The 13,754-nt window shown below is 46.6% G+C and overlaps 1 protein-coding gene across 4 annotated transcripts in view; it reads right to left on the reverse strand.

The window, feature by feature from the left end:
- Nucleotides 1-13,754, reverse strand: part of CAPZB (capping actin protein of muscle Z-line subunit beta) — a 161,409-nt gene that overhangs the window by 7,214 nt on the left and 140,441 nt on the right. For all 4 annotated transcript variants that reach the window (XM_072609112.1, XM_072609111.1, XM_072609110.1 and 1 more), the window contains exons 5-6: nt 11,366-11,507; nt 8,737-8,853 (exon numbers count right to left, since the gene is read on the reverse strand). In XM_072609112.1, the coding sequence (XP_072465213.1) occupies nt 8,737-8,853; nt 11,366-11,507 (259 nt within the window). The remainder of the gene's footprint in view (nt 1-8,736; nt 8,854-11,365; nt 11,508-13,754) is intronic.

Raw genomic sequence — 13,754 nt, forward strand, 5'->3', positions numbered from 1 at the left:
TGATTTTTCAAAAAGGGGACCAAGGGTAGATTCTGGAAAATTACTATCAGTAAGCATGACAGGGGTCCCCAGCAAAGTTTAGCATGAATTACTTAATAATCATAGCCAAGAGTGCTGAGCGATTCACATCGTCCTGGAGTGAGGCCACTCGGGGCAGACAGCCAAATCCTGCTCCAGTCCTGTTCAACCTTTTTATCAACAACTTGGATGAGGAGAAGGCAAGCAGACTTATTAGATCTATCACAGAGATGACACAAACTGGGGAAAGAGAGCTAATGTCCTGGCTGACAGAATCATGATTAGAAAAGATCCTGGCAGGGAGAGACAATAGGCTGCAACAAACAGGATGACATCAAGTTCTGCAATTAGGTTCAAACATCAGTTGGCTCAAGTGTAAGGTGGGGGTGGCAAACAGAGCACTTGCCTGGAGTCAGGCAGTCCTCAGGTCAAGTCCAGTCTCAGACACTTCCTAGACATGTGACCCTGAGCAAGTCACTTAACCTGCCCACCTCAGTTTCCTCAACTGTAAAATGGGGATAGTCATACTAGCTACCCCCACAGGGTTATTGTGAAGATCAAATGACATATCTGTAAAGAGCTCAGTGCCTGGCACATGACCCTGAGGGGAGAATATGGGTCAACAGCAGGCAGCCCTCGTATCCATGCAGACTGCATGAAGAGGCCACAGGAGAATCCCTGCAAACTGGGTGGCCCAGGCATGGACTTGGATGGATTAAGAAAGGCATCACGGGGGCATGTATAAGATGGTTCTTTATGACAAATTCTCCTTGACTTGACTTGGAGACAGCATCATCAGCACTGGTACGGAGACCTCAGGCCTGTAAGACCTGACTTAGCTGTGACCTTGCCAGTAAGGGCAGCTCTTTATCAATGATGGATGACTGAATGACAGGGCTAGCCTTCAGAAGGTCCAGTCCAGCCAGTCTGTTGCTGTATAGTCTGTGAGCTAAAAGAGCATCTGGTTTGAAGCTTGCTGACCAGATGATCTCTTGCTCCTCCTCCTCTTATTACTCTACAAGTAAGAGACACACAACATGGCATAGTGAAAGTACACTAGCCTAGGTTACAAAGGCTATTTCCCAGTCCTAGCCTTGCCACTAACTACCAGTATGACCCATGCCTGGCAGATTCTGTGTTTAATATAGTGAGTGGCTTTATGAAGCCAACTGAACAGTGTGTGAGGACGCAGCTGTTGGGAAGGCTGGTGCAAGCTCAGGTCCCACCATTCTAAGTGCTAGCACAGTGCTGCACTGGTCAGGCCCTGGGGGAGGCCCTCACAGCTCCATTCTAGGCACCAGGTTTTAAGAAGGCATTGACAAAGTGGAACACAACCAGGTCAGTAAAAGATCTGGAAACACACAAAGAGGGCAAATGGGTGAAAGCCCTTGAGGCATTAAACACGAGAGAGAAGACATCAAGGAACATTCCTCTGGCCAACAATCAGAAAGTGAGGCCTGTTCTGTGCAGCTTCAGAGGTGAGAACCAGCCAGGGTCACTGGATAGAAATTCCAGGGAGATAACATTGGGATAAACATCAAGGCTGAACTTCCTACCATCAGAGCTGCTCACAGAAGTAATGGGTTGCCTGTGTTCAAGCTCAAGCTGGATGATCTCTCCTTGGTCAGGGGTGATATCGAGAGGATTCCTGCACTGGGGGGCAGGTGACATTAGAAGACCTCTAGAAGCTGGGTCAGTTCTGAGATTGGACACTAAGATCCCTGGTTCTATCAGGATGGCTTTTCTGAAAGACTGAAAAAAGCAAAAAGAAAAGAAAGGCAGAATACAAGATGACTATTTCTTTAGACAAATTATGGAAGGAAGAAACTCTCCTTGGAAGTACAGATTTTCAGAAAGCTTTAGGCAGAGAAGGAATGTGATAGTTCCCCTGTGGAGGAGCCCTTGACAGGCCAAGTTAGATGTTGGGAAATGCTCCTCTATGGAGTTAGGGGTAGATGGGTTAAGGGTGAAAATCTCTTCTCAAAGACATGAAGCTAAAAGGCTAACTTGAGTTCACTAGGGTTTCTGGTCTAACATGTCACCGTAAGCAGGGCTGCAAATGTTTACTGGAACAAACTTTTGATGAATAAACCCTGATTTCCAAGACAACAAATTCAAATATATGTTGAAGCAACATTGCTTACGGGGAAGAGTGCGTTTAGGGTTAGGGAGCAAGGACAGGGATGGTGTTCACCCATTTTAAATGGAATTGCTGGAAACAAACCTGCTGGATTTGTGTCCTCCCTTCTCCACTACAAATGGTTTCTATGCCCACAGTGAAGGAAGCTCAGAGAACTGGCCTTTAGTTTTCTTTTTTTTTTTTGGGGGGGGGGGGGGGGAGGCACAGGCAGGAACTTGACTATCACTTGTAAAGACAGAAGTTGAGAGCTGGAAGAAAAGGCATGAGCCATACCACTCTAAGTAGACATTCCTCTTCAGCCGGCCCCACACCTCCCAAACTCCATGGAGACTGGCAATCCAATGCCTGGCAGCCATAGGGAAAGGGCAGAGGTCAAGACAGAAGTGAGGGCCCCAGTGGAGCGAACAGCAGGTGACTGGAGTCAGGAAGGCATTCTTGGCACAGGGTCCTGATCACAGGGGCAAACTCACATGGCTGACTCATCCTTTCCATTTATCTGCCTCTTCCTTGTCTCACAACAACAGAGGTGCCTCAAGGCCAGATTTCTTTCACAATCATTCCAAAAAGCTCATAAAGCAAACGACATCTCAAAAGTGGTGGAGGGAGAGAGGGACAGGTGAAGGACTTCTCACTGGAGGAGGCTTTCTCTGCACTGCGGGCTGCCTTGGGAGCACAGCTGACTACACTGGGGCAAGTGCTCCAAGTACCTCGGACCTGTCCTTTGGACAGAAGTGACGAGACCAGAGGGTGGAAGGGCAGAAGAGTCTGAGGAGCAGCAGGGGAGATTTTGGCACTCATAAATATGTCTCCACATGCTCCCCACTGACACCCCCTACTAACTTCTCTCTACACCTGGTCAGGGCCAACTCACTGGCAACACACGCCAGCCAAAAACTGAATTGTTTTTTGTTTTTGCTATGCATATGTTATTACATTCTTATAAAAGCTGATGCCAGAAGAAAAACATTTTTATGTGCTGTGGACGCACAGATGTTCTGCGAGGTGATTCCAGTTGAGTCTTAAGTCAGCGACCAGTATATCCCCAATCAACTATCCTCTCAAAAAGTCATTCTTCCAGTGATCATGAAACAGAAATGACTTTGCAAGATTTCCCAGGAGATGAAGGGAACACTGTGCATCTTCCTATGGTCACTTCTTGGCTCTCTGAGCACAGCACCCCAAGAGCTGAATATGATAATAGAACAGAACAGCTAACACTTAGATAGTGCTTACTATGGGCCAGGCACTATGCTAACTCCAAGTACAATTTACGTTGTCCTTAAAATCACTGCAACAGAGAGATCTGGACTTCATCCTGCTTCCCAGGCCTCTCTGCACCACTTCTGCCTGTCCCCAGAGCCCACAGATTGGTTTCTTTCCTCTTGGCTGGATTTCTCTGCCTTTGTCCATCTGATCCAGTAGAGTGGACAACTGTTTCCTGCCAGATTTTGGGAGACTTGGGAAAATGACTTGGTTAGAAACTGTGAGATGTCATGTGGATTACACCAGTAAATAGTCATATCTGCTCTCCAGGATGCTGGGGTTATGTAAGACAATGGAAGGAAAATTATGACCTGGACGCACATTTTAGATGATGTTAAAAATGGCTCAGCTTCCAGGAAAGGTAAAGTGCAACTCACTTTTACAGACGCCCCAGGGGCAAATTTCAATGTGATTCTCAGACATTCTGGAACACTTCCATCACCTCTACTTCTAACATCAATTAGTGGTGTTCACCAACCTATCTCTCTCTTCTTTCTTTCTCTTTCTTTGTCTCTCTCATCCATCCATCCATCCATCCGTCTGTCTCTCTCTTTCTCCACGTATACAGCTGGAGAGGACTGATCAGAGTTAAGAGTTTTCCATGTACAGTGACATGATTCCTGACTCTCCTCCTTAATGTATGTGTGTGTGTGTATGTACGTATACATATATAACATATATGTATATATCTTTACTTTCTTTTCAGCCAAGAACTCCATAAATCTAGCCACCCAGTGGTCACCACCAGGAAGATCTCACCATACTCAACCACTGGCCCCCCTAATGCCTACTGCAGCTTAGCTTCGGTAGTCCCCCATGTTGTAGTTCTCAACCCTAGGCACCTCTGTGGAACACCAGGTACATGACAACAGCTGTAGTCTTTAAATTTCCTTTGGTGAAAAATACATTCCCTGCCTTTCCCCCACCCCAGCCCTCCCTTTGTTCCACCACATCTGGAAGAGGGGGTAATGGACTTTTCCAGCTCGTTGAAAATATATGGTTTTGCCTAATTGCCTAGCACAAGTCAGAGAGGATTTTCCTGCTATGATAAATGGCTGGGGGGGTCTCCACTGGTGTTTTATTGCCTGGTGATATATCATGGGGTGACTATTGCTGGATGGGAAGAGAATTCAGCCTGCAAATGACTGGCCTAATCTCCCCACTCGGCAGAACATTCCACCTTCATTGCTAAATATTTAGAGTCTGAAAAAAACATCAAATGCACATCTGCAGAGCCATTCCCCAGATCGGAAACCTTGGCTCCCTCCCCAGAGATGTACACTCTCTCTTCTTTCCCACATCTCCAGCTGTCACACTGGGTGACCTTGTGATGCAACTTCCTCTTTAACATGTTCACCTGGCCCCATCTCCTCTGCCCCCACATTAGGGTCTGACAGCAAGAGATCACCAATGTTTTTTAAGGCCCTTCAATCACCTTCGGTGTGAGGACCACTCCCTCAAAGCAACACAGAAAAGAAGGCTTGACAGTTGAGGTGATAGTCTTTAAGAGTTTCTACAGCCAAAAAATTATGCCACAGCCAACTACCTGATGAGTTTCTTGGAATTTAGCTAAGTTGTCTTCTAGAATATGGACCTGTGGTTCATTGTCAGGCCTCATGTTCAGGAGTCTAAGATGAGGCATCAGTGGAACATGTCAGTGAAGGGCCCTAGATTCTCTTGTAGTCAAAATTGGTTCATGCAACTCTGACAAGATGGTCATGCTTTACCACGACCTGATGGGAGTTCCCTTCTGACAGTTCTGATGGGGCAAATCAGCAGAAATGTTTTGCTTCATGCTCTGCTTTGTTCATCAGATGCAGTCTCTAGGTCACATCATCTGAGGGGTTGTCCTGGCTGTGCCACACATGAACCAAGTGTTGCTTTCGCTCAAGTAGAGCTCTCTAAGAAAGGGATGGGAACAAGGGGAATCAGATGAGTGACTGAAGCCACTCCACAGCATTCCCCAGTGGATATACTTCCTCAGTGTAGACTCTGGGTGTTTTCACCAATTCGGAGGTGCTTCAGACTTCCACTTTTGCTGGGCAATGAATACCCTGCTTGGCTTTCTAGGGGGAGCAGAGGAGGCTGTTCATGCTGTGTTTTTCATAATGGATCTTTACTGTAGCCTGCTGGGCTGGAAGGCTGAGAGTGACCTTCTCTGCTGGCCTATTTACCTTCAGCTATGAATGATCCTCAACAGGGGCCAGGCTGGCTTTCAGCACACAGCACCCAGAATGCTCATCCTTGTCTATGCAGCTCCAAAACCAAAGTGCCCTTCTTGTCCCAAGTGCTTGCAGGGAAAAGGCAAGGAACAACTCTAATGAGTCCAAGTCTCCAACCAAATCTGGGTCAAAGCTGGGACAGCTTAATCACTATGGTCTGTTATACTTCTACAAGTTAAGTCTATGTTTGGAGGGAGGGGTAGGAAGGGACAAGAAGAGGCCAAAGGATGACTCAGTAGAATGTAAAAGTCATCCATTCACTTAGGTATCTACAAGTGCAGCTCATGGGGCTCTGGTATCCTGGCCAACGATCTGCAAGCAGCAAGATCAGTGACCCCGAGCCTCATCTGACCATCAGAAAAAGATCCAGAGGCCATGCATGACCTGAAGCATATCTTCCTACTTTGGGCTCCTTGTGGGGCCATTTCAAGTCCCATGAGTTACCGCAACCTTGAGAAGAAGTTAAACATGGAGTTTCTTTATTTCCTCAGAAAGGGTGGTGTCTTCAGCCTCATTGGTTTTTGGTAGATTTCCACATAAGGGCTCATTTGAGGTTCCCCCACACTCTGAAACAGGTCAATACAGGGATTATGACTCCTATTTTACAGATAAAGAAAGCAAGCCTCAGGGAGGCAGTGTCCTGTTTGTGTGGTCACACCACTAATAGATACCAGGGACAGGATTTGAACACAGGCCTCTTGAAAGCAATGCAACATTGTGATGTCACTAATGCAGCAGTGTTGGTATAGCCTGTGAGCCTGGTCATGGCTGAGTTATCATGCTCTTGCTCCTAGCCACTAGTAAGGAATGGCTGCAGGATGAGTCAACGTGTGACCAGACTCTGCTGATTTAACAGGAATACAAACCACTATGTCAGCATCATGGTGAACCCAGGGAAAAGGGTCAGCAGGCCTGGGAGCCTGGCACATTCACTGTGGCCCATTCCAGCCGGCTCCCACAGCGTGAAGGAAGTGAAGCCACAGATCCTGCATTAAGGGATCCTACAGAAGGCACAAGGTCCAAGAAGGAAGCATAGCACTCTATATTTATATAGGCAGCAGCCATGGGCCCAGGAGTCCAGACACCTATTATTCTAGCTCCAGCTTGGCCAAGAATCAGCTGCCAGGCCAGGCATTCTTTTCTCAATTTTCTCATCTGCAAAACGAGGGGATTGGTTAGATGACAAAATCTCTGAAGTCTCTGGTAGCTAAAATGTTGCCTACTCAGAGGTCGCTTCCAGCTCTGTAGACATTCTATGTTCTAAAGCCCACCCAGTATGGTCTGTGTGCATTTTTAGGGTCCTCCAAACCATTGTCTTTTGAGTTTATATTCTAGTTTTCTCTGGAGTGTCCATGTTCCAGCTATGCTGGGCCTGGAGTGCGGAAAACCTGAGTTCAAATCTTGCCTCAGATGCTCACTAGCTCAAGAGTCTCACTGTCCACAAGGCTACTCTGACTCAGGCAGCCCTTCTCAGGAATGTGGCCCATACCATGGGCCTCCTGGTCCACCACAGCAGCTCTGGGTTTGACCTCTCTGGTACTATGTGTCTGTGCTTCTTGGCATCCACAAGTCACCCAAAATTGTGGAAGAGGCATCTCCCGACTGCACAGAGCCTGTGCTGCCAGCAGGGACAGGAATTCCAGGATTCAGCATTGGAAAGACCCACAGAGACCAAACAGAGACCCAAAGAGAATAAAGAATCTGTCCAAGCAAGGTCAGACATGTATAGAGTAGCAGAGATAAGATTTGAACCCAGGGTTCCAACTTTAAATATGGAGTACTTTCCCCAATATACCAAGTTGACTTTCAGTATGTACCCCACGCTCCCATTCATAGAAATGCATACAAAATCACTCTTTAAATCCAAGAGCTTACCAGCTATTACAGAACACATCTATGGGGGGCAAGCTACATCTGAGGCTACTGTACCTTCTGAGTGGTAGGAAATCCCCAATTCAAAGCTCCAGCCCAGCACAGACCTTGGATTTGGCCTGGCTTGCGCAGAGGTCGTACCTGGCTGCCCTCATCAATTTCTGCCCCTCACTCTTACTCCTTTTTTACCTTTAATGCATCTCAGGTGGATTATATGATTTTATATTATATAAAATGATGACGGAAGCATGAATTCCCTCATTAAAGCCCCAAGAGCAATGGGGATGAGGCCAGGCAGCCTCAGCCAAGGTGTGCTGAGGACAGCCACTCATCAGCCTCGAGTTTAGCTTGGCACAGGCCGCCCTATACGCCAAGCCTGGAACCAGACTCTGGCCATGGTTTGACAGCTCTGATTTAAGCTATTAGGAAAGCCAAGGATTAAATATTTGTCCAGGTCACTGTAAAGCAGGCATAATTATTATAAACAGTTAAGAGCAGTGAGTGATGGAGGGAGCAGTCTCTGGATGCAGATTTGTGAAGTCTGACCAATTCCCCAGGTGGCAGGGAATGGAGAAGTGGGTGGAGAGGGATGGCACTCCTCAGGAGTCTCTTAAGCTCCACCCTCTCCAAGAATCCCAGAGGACAAGAATAGATCCCCAGCAAGAGGAGGGGCTTCTGTCCAGGGGTGTGGGCAGCTCTCTTCCTGTCCAGAAGCAAAGGGATGGACCAATCTGCCTCCAGAGGTCCTTTGGCCCTCTTATTTGGCCACACGAATTTTATGGCCAGGTCTCGTTTTTTTTTGGAGGTATGCTCAGTCCTGAGGATGGCCTACAGTTATGGCACCAGCTAAGGCTAGTGGGAGAGGACCTTGACCAGTCCTGCTTGAACCAACTTATATCACCAATTGTTGCCTCCATTATCTTTGCTTAACATATTTCTATATCTTTGTTCATCCCACCCCCACCCCACCCCCAGCCCCTGCTCCCCTTCTTTTCAGGCCAAACTCAGACACCACACCTCTTCTCCAACACATTTCCTCACTTACCCTCCCCCACCTTATTAGACCGTAAGGAACTTGAGGATAGGGCCCGAATCATATCCATCCATGCATTCCTTGATACTAAAAACTAGAGCTTGCCGACTTAAGAGAATAACATGGAAAATGGGCACAAAGCACCTGGGAAACACCAGCAGGTGCCTGGGAACGGGAGGTGGGTGTACCTGTCTAGTGAGGCTGCCTCCGAGGTTCATGGTACCAGAGCCTGATTTGTTGGTCTGCAGCCACAGCATCACCGTGGAGGTCAGCTTGTAATGGGCAGTGCGGCCACTGGATTTCTCCTGGTTGGGGGAGGAGATGAAGAAGTCAGAGAGCGGCTGGAGTACCAGGTGGTGCACAGGGGACGCCAGCCAGGAAATGACCATCTGCTGTGAGTTCTAATGAAGTCAATCCAATGGCAAGCATTGGAGGGTCTGCTTTGTGCCAGGGACCAAGGACACAAATAAATGCAAAAAACAATCTCAGTCTGTAATGGGGGGTGGTGGTTAATGTGCACACATGAGTAGCTACAGAATCTGTACAAGGGAGGGACTTGGGTGGAAGGTCCAGAGAGGTCTCTCCTCCTCAAAGAAGGGACCTTGACGATGAGTTCTGAAAGACAGGAAAGCATGGTGGAGAAGGGGGTGAGGAGGGAAAGCATTCCAGAAATGGGAACTAGCAAGGACAAAGGCAAAGAGATGGGAGGTGTGGTGAGATGGATGTGAGCAGTGTGAAAGGCAGTTTGGCCAGGCAGGAGGGTACATGAAGGGAAATAGTTAGAGAGGGCTTTAAATGCCAAGAGAGGAGTCTGTATGTGGTTCTGGAGATAACAGCGAGATACTGCAGAGAGAGACACAGAGACAGAGAGAGACAGAGGTGTGACAGACATGATCAACCCCTCCTTTAGGGATATCACACTGGCAGTTGGGAGGCTGGAGGATGGATGGCAGAGGGAGGCAGAGGCTATTCTGAGGTATGAGGCCCCACAATTTGACATGAAGAAAGTTGTTGCACACTTCCTCTCCTCTCACTCTTTATAAGCCTTTGCTCACTGGTTTCAACGAGCAAATTCATTCAAATGAAAATGCTCTCTCCTAAGTTACCATGGATGGCTAAATTGCTAAATTGGATGGCTTTTTCTCAGCCCTATTCTTTCTTGAGGCTACATATGATGCTGTTAACCACCTTCTCCTCCCTGGGTTCTCAAGTCTCTGCTTTCTGGTTTCCTTCCTGTCCAGCTCCTCCTTTTCACTTTCCTTTCCTGACTAATCATCTGTGTTCTGCCCCCTAACTGTAGGTGTACCCTAAAGCACTGTTCCAGGGCTTTCTCTTTCTCTCTGTACTTTTTTCTTGGTTATTACCTCATCAGCCCATATGGATTTAATTACCAATTCTATGCAAATGACTTTAGAATCTATATATCCATCCCTAGTCTCTCCTGAGTCACAGCCTCTCCCCACCCCACCCCCCAAGGATAAAAACTCCAACAATTGCCTACTGGACATTTCTAACAGACTGTACCAAGGTGTCTCTCATGCTCAGTTCTCAACTCAGAATCTGTCCAAAAGATTCCATTATCTTTCAGTTCAAACATAGCCCTGCTCCAAACTTTGTTACTTTTGTCAAGGACACCACTGTCTTTCCAGCTGCAATCTCACTGTTATTCCTGACTCCTCACATCCAATCTAGGACCAAATCCTTCGTTTCTATGTCCACAACACCACTCACGTTGATCCCCTTTTCTCTATGCTGTGGTTACCTCTCTTGTTTAGGTACTTGTCTCCTCTCACTTAAACTGTCACAATGGGTTCCTAATTGGTTTCCCTGGCTCAGGTCTCTCCTCACTCCAATCTATCCTTCTTCCAACATAAAATACAGATCTGACCATATCATTCCCTTACTGAAGAAATTCCAGCGACTCCCTATTCCCTCCAGGATCAAATACACATTTCTGCATTTGACAGAGCCTGGCGCCATCCTATCTTCCCGGCTTTGTTCTGTATTACGCACTGGCCAGATTGCCTGTCTTGCAGTTCCTCACCCACACAGGCCCTAGCTCTCATCTCTACCTCTGTACTGGCTCTTTTCTGTTCCTGGAATGCACTCTGGACTCCTCCACAGCTTGGATCAAACACTGATTCTGGAGGAAACTTGTCTGATCCCATCATATTTCTTAAATACCTAGAGATGTGCCTGTAAGCTCCTAAAAGGGAGGGAATATCTCTCTTTTGTCTCTATGCCCACTGCAACAAACATCAAGTAGGCAGTGAAATGCCTGATTAGAAGTTACATGTTTTCTTTAAAGCCCCAAATGATTTTAAAATTCTTCTGCCCAATTATCTTGGATACAAAGTATTATGGGCTTGCCTTCATTTTGTATATATTCATGTGTATACATATTGTCTCCCCTGATAGAATGGAGGACCTAGTCCATAGCCAGCAACTGAGAGACGCTTGGTCACTGCTAGACACAGGGACAGAACACTGCCCCCACCGCCCAACCACTTGGTTTCTTTAGTGAGGCACAGGGTTAAGTATCTGCAAAGGCTCAGATGTTCCAAGTATGAGTTTGTATCCAGGGAAAAGGCCTATTTTCAATCCTTCTGGTTTCTTTATCGTTGTTATTCCTATTATATAATTCTGACTTATCTTTGTCCAAATGGCTTCAGGGTATTTTCCAGCACTAACAGGGGTTTAAACTCTACCCCATCCGCCCCTTGCTTTAAAATAAGAAACATTAGCTGCCGTGCAGGATCGTGGGGCTTTGCTGTCCTGAATAGATGCCGCCTCTCTCAGCTGTGTCAATGTCTATACCTGAACTTCCACCACATGGATGGAATCCCAACAGCCTTTGATCTTCTTTGATCCATCGCCAGCCTTCTTAATGAGGATCACTCCTGCAAAGCCATGATCCAGATCCCAGAGGTAGACAGAAGAGACACCACCTTCAAAATACCTGTAGGAAGGACGCCCAGGTATCTATTAGATATGAGACTTCCATGCCCGGTTTCACCACTCCAAGTCCCAGGATAAAAACACCCCACCCCTTCCTCTTTCATCTGCCCAAGACCCACTTAAGGGGTGCTCAGGACTCCAGGGTGTCCCTGCTTGGGGTAACAGTGTCAGGATTTCCATTTATCTTTTATAACAGACACTTTATGGAAGGGGAGGAGGAAACACAAGTTAATGGTAATTTCAACAGCTAGAGACTCCTTAAGAAACTGAACAAATGGGGCCTCCAGTTCCAATTATAAGCAGAGCAGCTCTTTCTAGACGAGCTAGCTACAAAAGCTGGCCAGGAGTTCAGGGCTGCGCTGAACAACATCACTGCTATTTCTGCCTGAGCCAGTCCGGAAAATCTTTAGATTGAGCCTCCTAATTAAGATAAAATGTATAGAAGGAAAAGAAAGGGAATGGGAAGTGTGGCAGTGTGTGCCAGAGATGGAGATGTCAATTTGCCTTCATTTTCCATGGGATGAAGACAACACTGTGGACACTCAGGAGCTAATGTGGGGGAGGGGGCACAATGGCTCAGTCCTAGCAACTACTATCTCAGGTTGGTATATTTACCCAGGAGTAATAATAATCAAAATGACAGCCGACACGACACAGTGCCAGGAAGTTTCAAGTTCTTCATGTAGCTTATCTCCTTACTCTCCAGCAGAGGGAGGTATTATCATTAACTCCATTTTGCAGATAAGCAAACCCATTCCCAGAGAGGTTACATACCACGTCCTGGGTCCCATGGTTAGCAACCACAATCTTGAAGTGCTATCTCATAACTAAGAACACACTTCTCTTGCTGAGCAGAAAAGTTGAACACTCCAATCCCTATCAAACGCAGCATCAATTCTATTGTGAATTTAAAACCACTGATACTCAAGAAAGGTTATTATATCAAAACTGATAGAGTCATCAAGTAGAAAGGCTGACCTTCAACCTCCACAGAAAGGGCAGAATAATGTATTCTACAGTTTGGGCACAAGAAAATCCATTAGAATCACAGAATATCTGAGTTGGAAGGGACCTTAGACACCATCTCATCTATCCCTCTTACTTGACAGCTGGGGGAATTCAGGTCTAGAGAGGAGTGACTTGCCTAAGGTCATAGAGCTGGTTAATGACTGAGTTGGAACTTGAACCTTGGTCCTCTGACCTCTACACTGGCATTCAAAGTAACCAGTCTCTCTACCATAAAGAACCTATCCAACTAGCACCTGAAGGAAAGGTGTCCAACAGAGTTATTTTGCCTTTGGGGACAGATGTATCACCCCACTCTGTAAAACCTGGAAGCCATTTTGGGGGAAATGGAAGACTCTACAATACATTTATTTTGCCCAGGGATTTCACACCAATTAGGGAAATGCTAGATCTGGGGCTCCTCTCCCTGGCATGGATGGCCCTCCGTAGTCTGGTTCTGGTACCCTTCCCAGCCTCCACACATGTGATGAAGACTTCAGACAAAATGTGCCTCTGAACCTCTGCCCCATGCCTTTGCACACACTGTCCCTGCTATGGGGAACATACTCTCTGTTCCTTTTTATTTGTGGTCCTTCTATTCAAGCTTGAAAGCTCAACTCCAGAAGCCTTGTATGATCATCCCCCCACCCTTCCTTGCTATTTCTCTGGAATGCCCTCACCTTATAGACTTCCATTGTACCTTAGATGTATTAATCACAGATGAGTTTTCAGTAGAGTAATGTATGCCTGTATCTCCCCAGCCCCACTTGCCAATAATAGCTCTCCATAAAGAGTAGGTGCTTAATGCTGAAGTAATTGGATCTTCAGGTACAGCCTGTTATACTACTGGGGCCCAGTTCTAGAACACTCTGGGTTATCTCCTGGATATCCAATGTGATCTTAGTGTTTTGGAATAACTTGACTCAGGAAGTAACCTGGACCCAAAGAGAAGGCCATCCTAATCAGAACTCAGCCCTCCTCAGAACTGTACTTATCCAAATGTGGTCCTAGCTACTGACTGGGTCATTTTTGTGAGTCCATAGGGGCATTACCTTGACATATCACCTGTATTCCTGGAGCGCATTCAAGAGAGATTTAACAAGAATTCAAAGCTCAAGTCATTATAGGACTTGGAATTTTACAGCACCCCAGAGAATCCAGCACCATAAGCCCTGCAAGCGTTCCTCCTGTTTTGTCAGGTTTTAATGACTCCCTGAGCCAGTTAGCTAAATTATTAGTCAAG

Source organism: Notamacropus eugenii, chromosome 5, assembly GCF_028372415.1.
Source record: "Notamacropus eugenii isolate mMacEug1 chromosome 5, mMacEug1.pri_v2, whole genome shotgun sequence".
Lineage (NCBI taxonomy): Eukaryota > Metazoa > Chordata > Mammalia > Diprotodontia > Macropodidae > Notamacropus > Notamacropus eugenii.